Raw genomic sequence first — 16,974 nt, 5'->3', positions numbered from 1 at the left:
TTTCCCTGGTCAGGAGTGAAGGCCAACATCCTGCTGGCCCATAGAGACCAGCAGGTACACTGAGCGCACGCTGCATCACCTCCTGTCACGCATTTGCCTGTCCTGCCCTATAGTTCACCTAGGAGACCACCCATGCTCAAGCCATGCTCATGCACTTCATGAGTAGAACTCTGAATACGGTGATAGTACTTTATAGTTAACTACAGTGTCTAAATCAATTGGCACAAATGGCAGCAAATCAGAAAACCAAATACAAGGTGATCATTGCTATGATTTCTCAAATATTGATTCATACATTACCAATTCAATCTATTCTTTCAGACTGAGTAATGTTATAGTAATTAAATAAAATATGCAGGTAGAGAAAGTTCTGGAACTGGTGATAACCTTGGATAGATAGTTGAATACTCAGCTGTTTCAAATAAATGTTGGTCTTTATTTTCTGAAAGGACAGTTTATAGACTATGGTATAATGCATGGCTGAGACCACGCATCAACTCAATATCTGTATGTCCTGGATGTTGACAAAGTCAAAAAGTCTCCATGAAAAAAAAACACCCATAAATGATTATAAAGGTTGCCCTTGGGAAACATTTCTATTAAATGAGTTTGACTAAACAGAACAGTATTGCAAAGTAGCAGTTAAACTGTCACATTTATTACATTTGGCCACAGTGTTTGTTGTTGTCAAGATTCAAGGTAATATCACTCGTCATATAATGATTAAATAACTGCATATGAGAGAGAAAGAGAGAGCCCTCCAACAGTTGCAGTTTATGCTGTAAATAACAGCTGATCAAGAAAATACTAGAAAATATGCTGCTGTTTAGCTCCTCGAACTTCCCCAACCTATTATGAAATCCATAACTCAGATACAGAGTAACAGTTCTACCATCCCATAATACGAAATCCTTATCTGAAGTACTGTATCTACATGAAGACGGGGCTTAGTGTGTTTCACAGAATACAATCATATCTCACTCATTGACCCACATACTGAGAACAGACAGTTCATTGCATGAATAAAATGCAGACTTAAACCCTGGGCAAGGGTCTAGGAATGCTGCACACACTGCACATACTCTTGCGGACCCACCATATTTACACTGGGTAACCCATCATAGTTACAGTTGAAGCCGGAAGTTTACATACACTTAGGTTGGAGTCATTAAAACTTGTTTTTCAACCACTCCACACATTTCTTGTTAACAAACTATAGTTTTGGCAAGTAATTTTTCCAATAATTGTTTACAGACAGATTATTTTACTTATAGTTCACTGTATCACAATTCCAGTGGGTCAGAAGTTTACATACACCAAGTTGACTGTGCCTTTAAACAGCTTGGACATTTTCAGAAAATGATGTCATGGCTTTAGAAGATTCTGAAAGGCTAATTGACATCATTTGAGTCAATTGGAGGTGTACCTGTGGATGTATTTCAAGGCCTACCTTCAAACTCAGTGCCTCTTTGACATCATGGGAAAATCAAAAGAAATCAGCAAAAAATTGTAGACCTCCACAAGTCTGGTTCATCCTTGGGAGCAAGGAAGGAGACGTGTTCTGTCTCCTAAAGATGAACGTACTTTGGTGAGAAAAGTGCAAATCAATCCCAGAACAACAGCAAAGGACCTTGTGAAGTTGCTGGAGGGAACAGGTACAAAAGTATCTATATCCACAGTAAAACGAGTCCTATATCGACATAACCTGAAAGGTAGCTCAGCAAGGAAGAAGCCACTGTTCCAAAACCACCATAAAAAAGACAAGACTACGCTTTGCAACTGCACATGGGGACAAAGATTGTACTTTTTGGAGAAATGTCCTCTGGTCTGATGAAACATAAATAGAACTGTTTGGACATAATGACCATCGTTATGTTTTGAGGAAAAAGTTGGACGCATGCAAGCCGAAGAACACTGTGAAGCCAGAGGGTGGCCGCATCATGTTGTGGGGGTGCTTTGCTGCAGGAGGGACTAGTGCACTTCACAAAATAGATAGCTACATGAGGAAGGAAAATTATGTGGATATATTGAAGCAACATCTCAAGACATCAGTCAAGTTAGAGCTTGGTCGCAAATGGGTCTTCTAAATGGACAATGACCCCAAGCATACTTGCAAAGTTGTGGCAAAATGGATTAAGGACAACAAAGTCAAGGTATTGGAGTGGCCATCACAAAGCCCTGACCTCAATCCCATAAAAAAAAATTGTGGGCAGAACTGAAAAAGCGTGTGCGAGCAAGGAGGCCTTACAAACCTGACTCAGTTAAACCAGCTCTGTCAAGAGGAATGGGCCAAAATTATTGTGGAAGTTTGTGGAAGTTCGCCCGAAATGTCTACCCGAAATGTTTGACCCAAGTTAAACAATTTAAAGGTAATGCTACCAAATACTAATTGAGTGTATGTAAACTTCTGACCCACTGGGAATGTGATGAAAGAAATAAAAGCTGAAATAAATTATTATCTCTCCTATTATTCTGACATTTCACATTCTTAAAATAAAGTGGTGATCCTAACTGACCTAAGACAGGACATTTTTACGAGGATTAAGTGTCAGGAACTGTGAAAAACTGAGTTTAAATGTATTTGGCTAAGGTGTATGTGAACTTCAGACTTTAACTGTACGTATTATTCATAACCCTTACCAATAAATCAAGCAGATTCTGGACAACTGTTCAGACAAAAACTGTAATAAGTTAACCAGCAGAAACTAGTCCTTCTGATCGGCCTTGGACTAACCTAACGTACCGGCCCCAAACAGACAGACGTTTAGGAGCCCCAGAAAAAAACGTGTGATTCAGCACCATGTGGCTGAAACAAAACAACCAGATAGCAGACTCATACACCTACAGATGTAAGATCTTAATTTGCCCTATATTGTCACAGAAAAATAATCCTGCAGCAACAGGTTTTGAACATTTAGTCCACAATGTTGCTCAGCGGTTGCGCTATTAGCTGGCCAAAAGTAGGCTACATGAAAAGTGCAATACTGTTAATGTAACTGTTTGTAAATGTGAGTTTTCAGTGAATTTATGCAAATCACAAAGTTCATCTGCATTTCCTGCTGTACAGAAAACTTCTCAGCAACAAAAGAGTGATCAAATTAAGATCCTACATCTGTATCAGTCATATGAGTCTGTTCACTCCCACTTGTCAGTTAAAATTAGTCAGATATCTCAGAAAATGCAGTTTTATAATATTTACAGGCTTGCTTCCCAACATAAAGCATATACATTCCTTTATATGTTATCTTCTGTCTCAGGCATTTCCTGTGCTGTGTAAGACAACTATCAGAGCAGGTGATGGAGGATCAATGTGCAGAGGACACAGAGACACACCCCAGACACAGTAACAGCCAGGTCAACTGTCTGCTGCACTCTCTGTCCATCCCTCAGTAGAATGGACCATAGACCCTGGGCCATTCTAACAGTTCTGGACATTCTGTCTTCTCTCCTGATGGGGTCATTCTGATCCTGCTGTCCATTCCCATTGACTTCTGCTTGATTGACAGGGGATGTCCCTGTCCTGTCATCTACTGCACGGTCAGTGGTCTGCCTACGTTGTCTAGCTGGGATGTGCACTTGGAGACACTCTGGAGGCAAATAAACTGTTTACCAGTCAAGCATTGATGTAATAAATCACAAGAGTTTGTCATGAAAAAACAATGGGTCGGTTTTACAATTTAACATGGTCTTTCTATATTTACAATGGAGGGGACAAAAATAAATATGACACGTGCAGAACGGCACAGTATTCCAATGGTGGCTAAATCGGAGGACGTGCTCATTGTAATGGCTGGAATGGAATATATGGGACAGTATCAAACACATGGTTTCCAAGTTTTCGATACCATTCCATTGATTCCAATCCAGCCATTATTATAAGCGGTCCTCCCTTCACCAACCTCCTCTGATGTATTTAACATTAGACTGTAGCTGTAACACAACAAGTTTGTGACAGATAACCAACTGAGGCAACAGTACCACCGTGTGGCATACGGTAGATGCCTATACAGAGGTGGTGATAAGATATGGAAATGTGATCATGATAGGTGGACATTAAGACTATTCACTATTACACTGAAATGAAACAGTATTTTAGCAAGGAGGTATTCAGGAAATTGACTTACCCAGAGCACTTTGGATTAGCACAGTAATCAGAGCAATGATGAGAGTAACGACAGATATATAAACCTGGAAGACAGGATTTACAAGATCACATTTGCATTTCCATTCGACAACTTTGAAATTGTCTTGCATTTTATTTAGTTAAAAACCATGAGCTATCCCACTTGGCAAAAAACAGGTTGAATCAACATTGTTCCCATGTCATTTCAACCAAAATAATCAATGTGAAGAGGTTGAATCAATGTGGAAATCTGATTGGATTTACAAAAAGTCATCAACGTAAGGCCATTTCGTCTTTTTTTCACCCAAATCTTAACCTAAATCCAATGACATGACGAAATTTGAGCTGACGTCAGTGGCCAGTGGGATGTGACTGATAAAGACATTGTCATATGGGTCTGACTAGTCATGGTCAGATCACATGATGAGCAGGAGAAACACTGGTCCTTGTCATACTTAAAGATAAAGGCCTACCAGTGACAGCTGTATAGGGTCTTGAGTCATTTTTCTCCAGGATTGTCCCATGCGGACTCTGAGTAGAGCTAAAGTACATGGTGTCAGATCCTCATCTTCATCCAACTCTACACATCTATGGGGGAAAAACAGAACAAAACAAAAACAAAGCATTGGCATTGGCATACACAGTCTATTATTCATTAGTCATGATGAGTCTGATATGATTCTGCTATGTAGAAGGGGAAGTACCTTTGTAAGAGTCTCTCCACCACAATGTCTAGCCCATCATGAATTGATATGTTTAATCTGTCTCTGATGATCAATGGGACATCATGTCCCTCTTCTGCCAAAACCACCAACGTATATATTCCCTGAGGGTTCATAAGGAAAAAAATCATTATAAGAACAGTAATCAAAAACATGCAAACTGACATGTATGAACGCATTATAATTCTGATTACTGTTACTTTTACAGAAGGCTCAAAGATTCTGGAGGCTTAATTGTAGCATGTAAATGACAGTGATAATACATGGTAAGACACCTGAGAACTGCCTGCAAGGGCTGCTCTGCTGTACAGTGATATAGCCTGATCAACAGCTCCTAGCCTGCTGCTTGAGTAGTAGTAGTCGCCCATCTTCAGCAAACCTGGAACCAGAGCGATAGCCTGAGTGTCAGTCTGTGCCATCATGCCTACTCATTGTCACTCTTTGTAATGCCAAATGTTTGGCTTGACAATGAAAGCAATGGAGTTGGCAAGAGCACAAACAGATCTGGGACCAGGCTAACAGAGAAACAGGTGCTTTATGTAAACTAGCTTTTCCACTACTGACTATAGTCTGTGAGGACACTGTTGGACAGGAACTCACCAGAATCATGTGGGGCATAGTTCATTGTGGAATGGTTATAATACCTCCATTGACAATCATAGCTCTGCTTCAACTCCTGCAATCAAAAAAAGAGTGGTAACTCAAGTGTATGATATGGCTTATGGTAATGAATGTCTCTCTGTCAACGCCCTGGGGTGTCTTTGTGTGTCTCTCAAATGAATGTGTCACTAAATCTGAACTAATTGGCTTTAGAAGAATATGAGAGATGCAGTATCTTTCTATGAGAAAATAAGAATTCAAATGCCAGACTCCTTACCTCACATAGGTAGGCAACATTATTCTGGGCCACTCCCAAACCTGTTTCAGCGGCAAGGGCATACCTGACCAGAGCCTCGCCCCTTTAGGAACAATACAATACATCAACCCATACCCATGTACACACACGTGCACACATACACACACACACAAACACTGTAACATCAGTAACTTGATTTGACAAATCAAATGAATATGAAGGAAATTGGATTGATGAACTAGAGTCTATTTTGCTTCTCTCACCAGAAGCCCTGGAGGTAGGCTTGGAGAGCCTCTCTTACGATGTATCCCAGGTAACCATTCTGCTCACAGATCTGTTTCAGCATGCTAGAGGGCAGGACAACATAAAACATAAAACATGTACTGAATCAGAGAGGTTCATCACATAACGACATCAACAAAGTATTGTTATTACCATGACATCATTACTACCGTAAAACAACAGAAAGTACAGGCCAAATGTTTTGAGAATGACACAAATATTAATTTCCACAAAGTGTGCTGCTTCAGTGTCTTTAGATATTTTGTCAGATGTTACTATGGAATACTGAAGTATAATTACAAGCATTTCATAAGTGTCAAAGGATTTCATTGACAATTACATGAAGTTGATGAAAAGAGTCAATATTTGCAGTGTTGACCCTTCTTTTTCAAGACCTCTGCAATCTGCCCTGGCATGCTGTCAATTAACTTTTGCCTTTCAGGCAAGGTGCTCCATCATGCTGGAAAAGATGTTGTTCGTTACCAAACTGTTCCTGGATGGTTGGGAGAAGTTGCTCTCAGAGGATGTGTTGGTACCATTCTTTATTCATGGCTGTGTTCTTAGGCAAAATTGTGAGTGAACCCACTCCCTTGGCTGAGAAGCAACCCCACACATGAATGGTCTCAGGATTCTTTACTGTTAGCATGACACAGGACTGATGGTAGCGCTCAACTTGTCTTCTCCGGACAAGCTTTTTTCCGGATGCCCCAAACAATCGGAAAGGGGATTCATCAGAGAAAATGACTTTACCCCAGTCCTCAGCAGTCCAATCCTTGTACCTTTTGCGGAAAATCAGTCTGTCCCTGAAGTTTTTCCTGGAGAGAAGTGGCTTCTTTGCTGCCCTTCTTGACAACAGACCATCCTCCAAAAGTCTTCGCCTCACTGTGCGTGCAGATGCACTCACACCTACCTGCTGCCATTCCTGAGCAAGCTCTGTAGTGGTGATGCCCCGATCCCACAGCTGAATCAACTTTAGGAGACGGTCCTGGCGCTTGCTGGACTTTCTTGGGCGCCCTGAAGCCTTCTTCACAACAATTGAACCGCTCTCCTTGAAGTTCTTGATGATCCGATAAATGGTTGATTTAGGTGCAATCTTACTGGCAGCAATATCCTTGCCTGTGAAGCCCTTTTTGTGCAAACAATGATGATGGCACGTGTTTCCTTGCAGGTAACCATGGCTGACAGAGGAAAAACTATGATTCCAAGCACCACCCTCCTTTTGAAGCTTCCAATCTGTTATTCGAACTCAATCAGCATGACAAAGGGATCTCCAGCCTTGTCCTCGTCAACACTCACACCTGTGTTAACAAGAGAATCACTGAGATGATGTCAGCTGGTCTTTTTGTGGCAGGGCTGAAATGCAGTGGAAATGTTTTTGGGGGATTCAGTTCATTTGCATGGCAAAGAGGGACTTTGCAATTAATTGCAATTAATCTGATCACTCTTCATAACATTCTGGAGTATATGCAAATTGCCATCATACAAACTGAGGCAGCAGACTTTGTGAAAATTAATAGTTGTGTCATTCTCAAAACTTTTGACCACGACTGTACACATTTGGTACAGAACACCAAGGACTACAATAAGCTCAGTGACTAAAGGTTTACTCTTCCTCTGACGCATCAGCCCTGATCTAAGATATTTTTGTGACACTAACAGCTTCATCTGGGGATTCATAAGACGAGTAACTGCACTATGCAGGGTCTCTCGCTCTAAGCCACGCTGTGACAGTGGCACTTATTTTTATATATGCAAATACACAGGTCCTTAAATTAGTCCAGCATTTAGTCAGATGACACTTTTCTGCAGCTACCCTCTGGTGCAGTGGACCATACAGGGGTTTTCTTCACTCCCTGAGCTGAACGGAATAGAGACTTACATCACAGCCCTCTCTGTGTCCCGGGAGACCCCCTCCAGGTTTCCTGTGGACAGGTACCAGGCCGCCTCCACCGCCCCGTCCACGTGACCATAGAGGGAGGAGTTTAGGAAGAGATGAAACGCAGCAGTCTGGGGAGTACAGAAAACACAATGAGTATTAGACCCTTCATAAATCTGAAAAAGGCTTCCAACTTAAAACTCAAGTTGATTTGAAAAAGGATGGGTGAAGTTGGTCCTACCTCATTCTTTTCTGGGTTGTGTGGGTTCTTCCCATTTAAGTGATACACACCCAGGTTAAACATGCCGTCATGACTGCCATTGTGGGCAGCCTGTTCAAAGTACTTGTAGGCAGTCTTGTAGTCTCTCAGTATGGTGCTGTAATACCATCCCAGCCCATTCAAGGCTTGGACTGAACCCTGGGGGTCAGAGATGCACATTAAAGGCAAGCACACATAGACACAGATAAACACACACCACAAGGTAGAGTATTACAGCACACATACCTTGGCTGCAGCTTTCTTCAATATCTGAAGACCCAGAGTCATGTTCCTCTTCACCCCCTGTCCCTGGAGAGACCATTATCAATCAGTCCTCTAATCAGTCTACACATACACAACACATATCTGCCAATATTGAAGTCCTATATCCCCTACTTACACAAGACATGATGCTTACCTTAAATAATAAGATAGAGTACTCATACATGGCAGCAGGATCCTCCAGCTCCATGGCACTCTTAGCATACCACTTAACTGCACTCCCAACGTCCTTAGAGACACCATTTTGACCCCAGAATAGAAGCTTTGCTAGAAGTTTCTGCATAAATGAAGTTGTGTCATTTTCAGATTTATTCCCTTGAATCATTCCTAACTTGACGTAGAAGACACTTCTAAGTACTTTAGTCTAGACTAAAAGCGCAATGATTTCTAAGTATTTTGATATATACTGTACCTGTGATTCAACGTCTCCTCTGTCAGCTTGAAGTTTGATATACTGAAAGGTGTCACCTGTCTCATGAGTTAGGCTGTTCAGGTGGTCCTCGTTGCTTATAAGAATGTGCTCCGTGATATATTGCTTGGGGTGAGAGGAAATGTATGGTTAACAGTTATACTAACGTAACAGTACAACTAAAGTTCCTCAAGTCCTTTTTTTATAAATTCACCTGATTCCCCAGTACCCGGCCTTGGTCAATACTGGTCTGTGCCCCAACATTGGAGTAGTAACTGTAAGCCATGTCAAAGTCTTTGGGGAACCCGTCAATTCCTTGTGTGTGTTTGTAGCCCAAATGCATGAGGGCTAAACGGTTGTCTCCCAGTGCACCAATCAGACTGTAGACATGACCCTGGAATACACAGAGGTTATAACAAGGTCACTCATCATGGGTCCGGGGTCACATACAGCTTATGACAAAGGTGGTATTACCCGTGACGAGGTCAGGTGACTGGTCGTTACCTGCTGTTGGTCCACAGGGGCCCCCAGGCCAGCCAGGTGGATGGTGGAGAGCAGCAAGGAGGACTGGTGGTAGCCATAGCAGGAGGACATCTGCAGCAGGGCTATCAGGGAGGAGGTGGTGGTGGTGGAGTCCATCTGGTTGCTTCCTCTATTGGACAGTCTATTCACTACATGCTCAAACAATCTGCTTCCAAGGTAAAGGGGTGTTTTCCTGTTCTTAGTTCCTACAGGTATCAATGGAGTAGATACAGTAAATGTAACCAATAATATGTGAGGTGCAGTCAAACACTACCTGCAGGTGATGTAGGTTTAAGTACATAAGGCACCTGTATGAGATGGGTAGCCTATAGGTAATATACCTGTGGTGAAGTCCTTTAGCTGGGTCTCTAAGAAGGTGAAAAGTACACGGTGCTTCTTCTGTGCTTCCCAGGTCCATGTCTGCCTACATGTATTCTGTCCAAACCTTCTCCATAAACTGATGTAGTGAGAGTGACACAAACCTGAAAAATCTAACTCAGTCAGATCTGGTTTCTCCAAAATAATGTGGCATAAAACTACCCCAGACTCCATATTCACAGTGCTAGGGTTTGCCTTCAAGACACAGATCCATTTGGTGTTGGCACACCACTCACACAGATGACTAAACATGAATCTACACAGTATAGAGCTCACCTGTCATAAAGACTTCCTGGTTGTGTGTCACAGCCTGAAGAAAGGCTGCAGTGACTTCTCTGATAACATCACACTCTCTGTGAGTCTTTTCCAGGCCCTCTAATGTCTTGGCAGGGGAAAGGAAGTTGATCACCTGTAATATATTTAACTATATTTAACTGTCATAAAACTGTAACAACAATATACCTCTTAATACAGTAGTACAGTAAGGCCTATATAGTACATTTCTGTACATTTTCATTTCTCATATTGAACAATTGTTTTAAAAAAAAGTTAAGGCATTTGGACACACCTTTTCTGTGCCCAAACGATAGTATTTGATTGGTCCAAAATAGCCATGGAAACCTGGCATGAACCTGCCCCCTCCAATCACAAAGTATCCACCAGTGTCATTGTAATGGATGTCACTCTGAAAGCTGCAAAATATTCAACACTCAACATTGGAAAGAAATATTGACACTAAGTTATGCAAAGCCCTCCTCAAGGCTTTTGGTGCAGTTTGAAGTGTGCAAGTCTTAAAAACACCAAAGTTCACTCCAATCCCTTTTCTGTGTTTATATATCAAAATATTTATGTCTGAAAAAAGTTTGTAATTATCCAAAAAGCTTTGATGCCTTACTCAAATATGTGTGTGTTCCCCACCATTCCTCCCGATGTCATTTCAGGTTTAACTTGCAGTGTCACCTGAAAGACACACAAGACATAAATCCAAAACTCGTATATATTAATACCATGATGTGAAAAGATGGGATGTAGATTCTGACATGGGACTTTAATGATATGCCCCATTCCTAACTGTAGCACCCTAAGCTACCAATTGTGTCTCTGATGCATATGTTGTTGCTGTATGTACACTGAACAAAAATATAAACAAAACATGTAAAGTGTTGGTCCCATGTTCCATGATCTGAAATAAAAAATCACAGACATTTTCTATACACACAAAAAGCTTATTTATCTCAAAGGTTGTGTACAAATGTGTTTACATCCCTGTTAGTAAGCATTTATCCTTTACCAAGTGTATCCATCCACCTGACAAGTGTGGCATATCAAGAAGCTGATTAAACAGCATGACCATTACACAGGTGCACCTTGTGCTGGGGACAATAACAGGCCACTTTAAAATGTGTAGTTTTGTCACACAACACAATGCCACAGATGTCACAAGTTTTGAGGAAGCATGCAATTGGCATGCTGTCTGCAGGAATGTCCACCAGAGCTGTTGCCAGATAATTTAATGTTCATTTCTCTACAATAAGCTGCCTCCAATGTCGTTTTAGAGAATTTGACAGTACGTCCAACTGACCACATGTAAACACGCCAGCCCAGGACCTCGACATCCAGCTTTTTCACCTGTGGGAACGTCTGAGGGGTGGTGAGTGATGAGGATTATTTATGTCTGTAATAAAGGCCGTTTGTGGGGAAAAACTCATTCTGAATGGCTGGGCCTGGCTCCCCTGTACCACTGGCCAGTCATGTGAAATCCATAGATTAAGGCCTAATGAATTCATTTAAATTGCCTGATTTCTTATGAATATGAAATGCAACTTAGTAAAATATTTTCAATTAATGCATGTTTAATTTAGATTTCTGTTCAGTATATCTTGCTGGTTATAAATCCAATTTCCAATCATTGGAATAATAGTTTATTAAATTCAATTGTATGGTACCTTAGAGCCTTGTATGAAGCAGTCTAGTCTGATCCAGGTCCAGAGAGGCAGAGCTGTGTGGGCTCTGAATGCCTTATCTCCCCCAGACACCACACGAACCTGAATTATGATATCTCCTAAACAGTAGACAGTACTTTATTAAATCCTAAAACAGACATCTACCATAATGCATGCTGATATCCAATCATAACACTACCTACCGCTCAAAGACACAGCAGCTTGATCACATTCACAGCCCAACATTACATCATAAGTATCAAGTGAGACCATGCTATGCTTCACCTGTGTTAGTGAGCTGCATCAGAGGAGTGTCGTATTTGCTGTTCTGATCAACATGATGGATGATTCCACACAGTTTCTTGTCACACCACTGCACCAGAAAGACCCATATAGACACTGTGATACTGGGGAAAGGGAGATTAATGAGATCTTTCACATTACATTTTCTGTGTCACTGTTCCATAGCTGCCGCAGGGAGGAGATTTAATGAATTTGTGTAGTTGTAATCTGTGATTATATCTTGATTAGATTTTAGATTATGCATCCATCCTTAAGCATCCATAAAGCATGCCCACTGGTATCATCTTCTACATAGGTTAGTTCGCTGATCTTTCAATGCATTGTTTAAAGCATGTAAACAATAAAGAACTGTAGCATATGGAAATGTATATGCTAAGTGAATTAAAAATGGAAGTGAAATGAGCTGTCAGCATTGAACAGACAGAGATCTTTCTGTAACTGACCTAAGGAGGTGCATGGAGTCAGAAATATCAGATGACTGAAACTATCATTTTCAAAATGCTAAATCATGGACCCTTTTAGTTGAACTTTAAAATAACTCACTTTGTAAGAGAGGTCATAATATATATTGTATAATTAATTTGGCATTATACTGGTTATACTTATTCATGTTTATGTGAGTCATTCCAGGTGATATTGTCAGTGCACTTCCAGTTGTTGTCCACAAGACTACCCAAAGGATCAGCTCTCATGATAACGTAGGCAAATGTGTCATGAATGCAAATAAATACTATTTAGAGGGAAGTTAAATCCAAACCTGGGCTGCTCCACAGTGAGGACACGATCTCTCTCAAGATCTCTGTTGATGAAAGGGTGGATCTTGCGAATCACTCCAAAACTCTTTCCAGTGCTAACCATTGGAAATGTCAATATATCCACAGTGTCTACAAATCAATTCAAGAAAATATTAGTATACACTAAAACTATAACAAGGACTGAGAATAACTTCTTTAACAAAATAAATAATGTCAGTATTTTTCTTTCTATGTCTCAATTCACTGGCACCAAACTGTTTATCATAAAGTGTACTTGACAGCAATGTGAGTCTAATTGTAACACACACATATAGTACAAAACCTGATTGGTTGATTGAGACCAGACCTGACTCATGTGGGCACTGGCGGATTCTGTCTCTGGTCAGCTGCCACATAAGATCAGCCATCCAGGAGGGGCACCCAGGATAAAGTCTAGCTGGACGCTCAGAGGGAAGTACTGCCTGAAGCACTTTGAACGTCCTCACCAGGGACCCATTGTATGTGCTGGTCCTATTCACATGGCCTTTGTCTCCTTTGCCTTGCTCAAGGTGGTCCAACCAGGCTCGAACCATCACATTATGGATGTCCAATGTGCGCCTCATGAAGAGGTCCTTTCTGTAGGCCATGCCTGGAGGGAACCAAAGCTTCACTGGATGAGTCCTGGGGACATGGAGGCGTCTGTGGTTGGTCCATCTCCTCCTGAAGACAGCCACTCCTGTCTTGGTCTGTGTGGGGACCATCACCTCCACTCCCACCTCACAGGCCCTGGAGCACTGGTAACTAACTTGGACCACTGAGCCATGCATCACTATGTCTGGGACCAAGTCAAACTGTATGGAATCACCATGCAGCACTGAGCTCTCTCCAGCTGGAGATGAGGAGGTAGGCGTGATGTGGGATGAAGACTCACATAGTGCCTGGTCGAGATGAATTAAATATAGGTGGAAATTAGCTGGATTCAACAGTAACGTTAAGTCCATTGCAGAGCATGCTTGCTTGGTGTTCAGAAGACCTCTCCTTGAATGGTTTGCTATAATAAATGGGTAATGTCTCTAGTGTATTATCCCTTTATAAAACCAAGAAAACTGAAATAATGAGTAAAGCCTGGGGGAATTTTCCTCAATCTAACTTGTTTGTAAGATTCATTCGGAGATGCCTCCAGGCAGCACTGGTGACTATCAGTGTGTTATGGCTGGAATATAATCACTTTTGTTGAAATTTAAGACTGGTAAAATGCATATTCATACAGATTTAAATTGCTGAAAATGGCCAAAAGCATCGTGAGCCTAGTCTGGTATGTACATATTAAACATCACATTTGAAACGAGGTCAGCTAATGACCAGGCACTAAATGTGACATTTGTGGATATTAGTTGTGAGTTGTGATGTGTGGTGGTAGTCTGTAAACTACACACAAATATTTACACAAGTTTGCAATTTATTCAAATAGATTACCGTTTACATAGCCATATTCATTATCCTTGTATTAGATACTCAATTGTGTATATTTCTTACCAGCGACAAAACAATTACAACGGTGACAGCATGTCCACAAAGGTTAAAACTTTCAAAAACTTTCATTTTCAAGTGTGCATTTCATACAATCCTTGAATTCTGTCTTCCCGGTTTTTTTAGGACTATATCGAATGTTATTTAATGTTCAAATCGTGGTTATAGTTGTATTAATGTGATAAATTCAATGTTATTAATCCAAATACGGCTTTCTGTTGCGTGGCCTCGTTATTCCTCACTTCCGTGATACAGGTGGAGCTATGTGGTAGCACCTGTTCTGCAGGTGGAGCCTATTACGCCGAGCAAAATTAGCCTGACGATACACTAAATCTTTCCGCTACTCTATCGTTCGCTCCAAACAGAGCCAGTGATCCTTTGGCGAGGTTGTGCAGAGTGGCAAAAAAATATTATTTATTAAACATCATCATTGGATACATTCCTAGGCAGTATTTCAGCAACACGTTTCTCCTCATACATCATAATCTCACAGCACCAACATTCTATAAACACGAGGAAATCAGTTTATCGCACGATAAAGCCAAAGACAGTACAGTGTGAAGATAAGCAGAAAGTGCTTCTCCAACAGAAATCCCCCATCACACTTGTAGGCGATGTCTTGGCTGTGCAGAATCACATCAACTGCGCATGTGCAGGTCATACAATCCTAGGCACTCGTTCGATATAAAGTTGTTTTTGACGCAAATTAAAATGTGTCAGTTTGTCACTTTCACGAGGTTGGAGTAATAACATGTTCAACTATGTAAAACACTTGCTGGAATCTAGGTTGTGCCTTTAGATTTTGAAAAAATGTACAACTAAGGAAGAATTGTTCACCTTTCTCATTGCCTTCTCAAACCCCTGCCTGGTCTGTTTCGCAATCGTTCCCGGAAGTCTCGCGATGTTGCGCCTCTGGGTTTAGAAACTGTCTTTACCTTCAGCAGCCTGGCGTCAAAATTATCAACAGATATGAACTATGAGTCTACCATTTGAATTTAAGACCCAATTTAGCACAAAACAGACACTGGCAGAACATACACTTACAGAAAGGGAGAAATACAGTCCCTAGTGAAAGTCTACACACCCCTTGCATAGTCTAAATATTTTGTTGCCTTAAAATTAAATCTCAAAGAGAATAAATTCGATTATTTTTCTTACTGAACTACACAATTTACTCCACATTTTCTAAGTCAAAGAACAAATATAGAACATTTTCCAAGGTCACAAATAGTTTTCCAGTATATGTTTCATCAGGAGAACTTGCATGTGTGAAACCAAAATTCAGACAATCGATACTTCAGAAAATGTAGGGGCAAAAAAAAAAAAATGGCCAGGCCATTAATTGGTAGCTCCCTTAATGGCCAGTTTTGGGTACCATTATAGAGCTGCAGAATTTCACTAACTGCTCTCTCAAGGCAGCAGGCATCAGGAAGCATTTCAAAGGGATTGATACAGAATCATTGTTAAACTCATCAGAATACTGGGTAGGGGACCCCACATCCTCTCCTGGAATAATTTGTTTTCAGTATGCTAAATCTTAAATCAGTCCAAAAAGGTCAATATTCGCTATTACTAGGCCTACGTACCCCCCTCTCTTTTCTAATCAATCTTACTGCATTTTGTCAGGAAGCCTAGATAAAACCATACATGTACTCATACTGGAGACACATCAGACAACACATAAAATAAAATAAAATGTATTTATATAGCCCTTTTACATCATCTGATATCTCAAAGTGCTGTACAGCCTAAAACCCCAAACAGAAAGCAATGCAGGTGTAGAAGCACGGTGGCTAGGAAAAACTCCATTGAAAGACCAAAACCTAGGAAGAAACCTAGAGAGGAACCAGGCTATGAGGGGTGGCCAGTCCTCTTCTGGTTGTGCCAGGTGGAGATTATAACAGAACATGGCCAAGATGTTCAAATGTTCATAAATGACCAGCATGGTCAAATAATAAAAATCACATGGTCCCATTAAGCAAATAGGAACCTACTTAAGTAAAACAATCCCAGACATCCTTCCATTTGTAATCTTATCGTCTAGACCTGTTGCATTGACGTATGGCTTGAGTTCTGTACTTTCTGTCCCTGGGAGATCAAATAGTCAAAACATGAAACCTGTTGTTTAACAATTCTGTCCTGAAAAAGTTGGTGCCAGCTTATCAGCTCTTTTTGTTTCACAACCCCTTGTACTAAAAACATTTCTTTGGATCTATTTAGTTAAATTTATTGGTCAAGTACACATATTTTGCAGATGTTATCGCAAGTGGGACGGAATGCTTATGTTTCTAGCTCCAAAGGTGCAGTAATACATAATTCAAAGCAATACATACAAAACCAAAAAAGAAACACATTAAGACATTTTGGATAGTGTTCCACGCAATGGAAACATTTTTTTTATATGAAATTACCGTCTTACTTAAATCACTGGAGTTATTCAAACTCTATCGAATTGAGAAATAATAATTTGAAATCATGTCAGATTGACAAAAACTGTTACAGTGATGCTTGTACAAACTCAATCCCAGTAGCAGAGAAACACAGCAAGCAGAGGTAAGAGTAAATCCGGGGGCCTGTTGCACAAAAGTAGAATTAAGACATCCGGGATAAATGACTCAGCTGAGCTCAATGAAGCCAAAACATGTGCGTCCAGGCTTAATTGGTTGCACAAAGACCAAGCCAGGATGAGCAGACACGGATTCATTAAACCAGGTGAAACCAATCCTGGATAGGTGCGCGCTCACGGCTCACTCAA

At 40.9% G+C, this 16,974-nt stretch overlaps 1 protein-coding gene across 1 annotated transcript; it reads right to left on the bottom strand.

The window, feature by feature from the left end:
* Positions 1-415: 415 nt before the first annotated feature.
* On the bottom strand, positions 416-14,460 carry LOC139409343 (protein sel-1 homolog 3). The gene is made up of 24 exons (XM_071154347.1): positions 14,226-14,460; positions 13,057-13,627; positions 12,713-12,839; positions 11,938-12,059; positions 11,656-11,771; positions 10,605-10,669; positions 10,278-10,401; positions 9,986-10,118; positions 9,673-9,813; positions 9,314-9,537; positions 9,024-9,203; positions 8,813-8,935; positions 8,537-8,677; positions 8,365-8,427; positions 8,101-8,277; positions 7,863-7,990; positions 5,965-6,048; positions 5,723-5,804; positions 5,446-5,521; positions 5,121-5,224; positions 4,828-4,949; positions 4,597-4,711; positions 4,125-4,188; positions 416-3,587 (listed from the first exon to the last, which is right to left on the bottom strand). Exons 1-24 carry the CDS (start codon positions 14,289-14,291, stop codon positions 3,286-3,288), a joined length of 3,450 nt encoding a protein of 1,149 aa, XP_071010448.1. The 5' UTR covers positions 14,292-14,460; the 3' UTR covers positions 416-3,285.
* Positions 14,461-16,974: the final 2,514 nt, after the last annotated feature.

This window comes from Oncorhynchus clarkii, chromosome 5 (genome assembly GCF_045791955.1).
Source record: "Oncorhynchus clarkii lewisi isolate Uvic-CL-2024 chromosome 5, UVic_Ocla_1.0, whole genome shotgun sequence".
Taxonomy (NCBI): Eukaryota; Metazoa; Chordata; class Actinopteri; order Salmoniformes; family Salmonidae; genus Oncorhynchus; species Oncorhynchus clarkii.
This window is presented reverse-complemented; position numbering and strand designations above follow the sequence as displayed.